General features: G+C 37.3%; 2 protein-coding genes across 2 annotated transcripts; both read left to right on the top strand.

Annotated features, from left to right (window-relative positions):
• The first annotated feature begins 567 nt into the window (after positions 1-567).
• Positions 568-1,083, top strand: LOC149191977 (uncharacterized). The gene has a single exon (XM_089406790.1). The coding sequence runs from the start codon at positions 568-570 to the stop codon at positions 1,081-1,083; it is 516 nt and encodes a 171-aa protein (XP_089262916.1).
• A 91-nt stretch (positions 1,084-1,174) lies between these two features.
• On the top strand, positions 1,175-2,083 carry LOC149191978 (uncharacterized). The gene has a single exon (XM_089406791.1). It carries the CDS (start codon positions 1,175-1,177, stop codon positions 2,081-2,083), a length of 909 nt encoding a protein of 302 aa, XP_089262917.1.
• The last annotated feature ends 809 nt before the right edge of the window (positions 2,084-2,892 follow it).

A 2,892-nucleotide genomic window follows, 5' to 3' on the forward strand; every position in this document is an offset into this window, starting at 1 on the left:
AGGGCAGTTGATATCTTGCAAACCGTTCGTCGGATTGACTTCATTCCACCACCAAAAGTTGCGGCTTTCAGAGGAGATCCAGATGGACCTACAACGCAGTTCCAAAGAGGAGATCTTCTAGGCCACGCAGGTCAATCTTTGGATCTGCAGTTGCAGCTTCAGGTTTAACAACTTCCGGCTTCACATGTGTGAGAGAGAGACCCATTTCTGCACAGTAGAGAAAAGACTCATTTCTGTGCAGTAGAGAGAGAAAGATGTGATGAGAAGAGTGAGTGAAAATGAGGAAAAGTCCTCTTATATTTATACACAGCGTTGGTGTTTGAATAGATGTGACTGTTGGGCTTTTGAGCCTATATGAGTTGTAGGTCGGCTTGATAATAATTCCATAATCAAAATAAATTCATATCTCCATGAATACTTGTCGGAATCGGATGATCTTTATATCAATCCTACACCTCTCGACGAGAGGAATCTAATAAAAATATTATCAGCCATGAATAAGAAGACCCACATGAAGTTTTGCCCTGATTGCCAATTTTAACAGGGGTGACAAGAATGCATGGAATTATGGAGGACCTCAAAAAATCTTGGGTTCATTCAGGTTGTTCAATTGTCATGGATGATTGGACAGATATTCAACAGAGACCTTTGTTGAATGTTATTGTCACATCACCAGAAGGGCCTTATTTTTTAAAAGCAATTGATTGTAGTGGTAAAACTAAGGATGCTACTTTCATGTTTGAAATGTTGAAGGATGCAATTGATGAGGTTGGTCCTTCAAATGTGGTACATGTCATCATAGATGCAGCACCTATTTGTAAAGCAGCGGGATTGATGATCCAAAGTCGATATAGGCATATCTTTTGGACTCCTTTTTGTGTACATGCCCTTAACAATCTCTTAAAAGACATTGGTAAAATACAGTGGATTGCAAAAATCATTTCAGATGTGAGGGAGGCACAAATGTTCATCTGCAACCACCATGCTTCCTTGGCAATTTACAGGATGTATTCAAAGAAGCATTTTTTAAAACCTGCAGAAACAAGATATGCCACATTTTATTTTGCTCGAGTGCATGGTTGAAGTCTGTGTATCTTTACAAGCCATTGTTGTTTCTTCGGAGTGGAATACATGAACTGAGTCTAAGTCACCTCAAGCGAAGAAGATAAGAGAAATGCTTCTTAATGAGGATTGGTGGGCTGATTGTAGATATGTTGTCTCTTTCACAACTCCAATTGTGGAGTTGATCAGGTATGTTGATTCAGATTCTCCTTCTCTTGGAGAAATATATGAATGTATTGATACCATGGTGGGCAAGGTAAAACACATCATTCGCCAAAGAAACCCTTCTTTGGAGTTTTTCCATGAAATCCACAAGTTGATAGCGAAAAGATGGCTTAAACTCAATACCTCCCTTCACATGGTTGCATATGCCCTTAATCCAAAGTGGTATATGGAAAGACCAAATAGAATTCTTCCTATTGATGATGAAGAGGTAAAACAAGGGTTTCTTGATGTTATAACTAAGATGTATACTGTTGATGAAGCAAGTGTGATACGGGAGCAATTTATTGATTTTGGTACATTAAGCCCTCATTTATTCAGCCAAGATGCAAAGAGGGACATCAAGCATTATGCTCAGAAGAAACCCCTTGGATGGTGGAGAATGTATGGGGGTCAGGTTCCAAAGCTCCAAAATCTTGCTTCACGCTTGATATCTCAGGTTGCTAGTTCCTCAGTTGCTGAAAGGAATTGGTCCACTTATAGTTTCATACACTCTGTTAAGAGGAATAGACTTACCTCTAAGAGAGCAGAGAAACTTGTTTATCTGCACAGTAGTCTTCGACTTTGTTCAAGGAAGCTACCTGAATATTTAGGACCTGCTGCACAATGGGATGTGAATGCTGAAGATGCTGCCCAAATTGATGATGATGATGACAATCCTTTACCAAATGCAGGATTGGTTGGCATACCTTTAGATGACATTGTTGCATCTGATGATGATGATGATGACGTTGATCCAGTACCCAGTGAGGCTCAAGCTTATATGGATCTCCTTGATGCTGAAGATCATACTATATGATCATAAGCTTTGTATTTTTGTTGCTATATTTTGGCTATTGGGCATTTTGAATTATGTACTACTTTAGGCTTTTGCCTTTTTAAGTTTTTTTCTAGTATGAACATCAATATGATTTTAGGTGGCTTTTAGTTTTGGTTTTAACTTTTTATGGTTGTCTCTTGAATGATGAATCATTTAAAAATTTAATTTGATATGTACATTTAATCTTTACACTTTAAAAATATATATATATATATATATATATATTAAATTTTAATTTTTAATATATTATATTATTGTTGCTCCCAACTTGAAGTTTCCTGTAAATTTGGTCAAAGCTTCTATCCATACCAGATATTCTTTCCCACATATCCAAAGTACCCACGTACCGGAAACTCATGCAACATAGTAAAATACCCTTTAAAAACAATTCTAGGCAAAAAATATCACATAACAGAGCTGTGGTGCAATGGCAAGGCATGGAGTTTATAAAAAAGAGGTCACAAGTTTATGCCTTGCTGTTGCAGTCTTTTGGGGATATTATATTAAAAAAATCATTTTTAACTAAGAAATTGGGGGATAGCTTAACATATTCACAGCCTGTGGTGTAGTGGTAAGTCTTGTGGCTTAAGTATAGGAGGTCAAAGATTCAATTTTATGGGATTTGTTTTCTAGAAGATAGCATAAATATCAAAATATTTGCACAACATAACACACCACATATCATGGTGTAATGGAGGGCTTATCCTAATGAGATCGCAGGTTCAAATCCTGCCATTACCAGATTTTGTGCTATATAGTTTTCACCTGCCAGTCAAGTGCCACGTAGG

The sequence above is a fragment of the Pinus tabuliformis genome, chromosome 2_2 (genome assembly GCF_031772625.1).
Source record: "Pinus tabuliformis cultivar Carrire ecotype Pingquan chromosome 2_2, CPIR1, whole genome shotgun sequence".
NCBI classification, from domain to species: Eukaryota; Viridiplantae; Streptophyta; class Pinopsida; order Pinales; family Pinaceae; genus Pinus; species Pinus tabuliformis.

What these genes read in the sequence shown, in the direction of transcription:
- LOC149191977 (XM_089406790.1), top strand. Translation starts at nt 568, where the DNA reads ATGGAGGACCTCAAAAAATCTTGGGTTCATTCAGGTTGTTCAATTGTC.
- LOC149191978 (XM_089406791.1), top strand. Translation starts at nt 1,175, where the DNA reads ATGCTTCTTAATGAGGATTGGTGGGCTGATTGTAGATATGTTGTCTCT.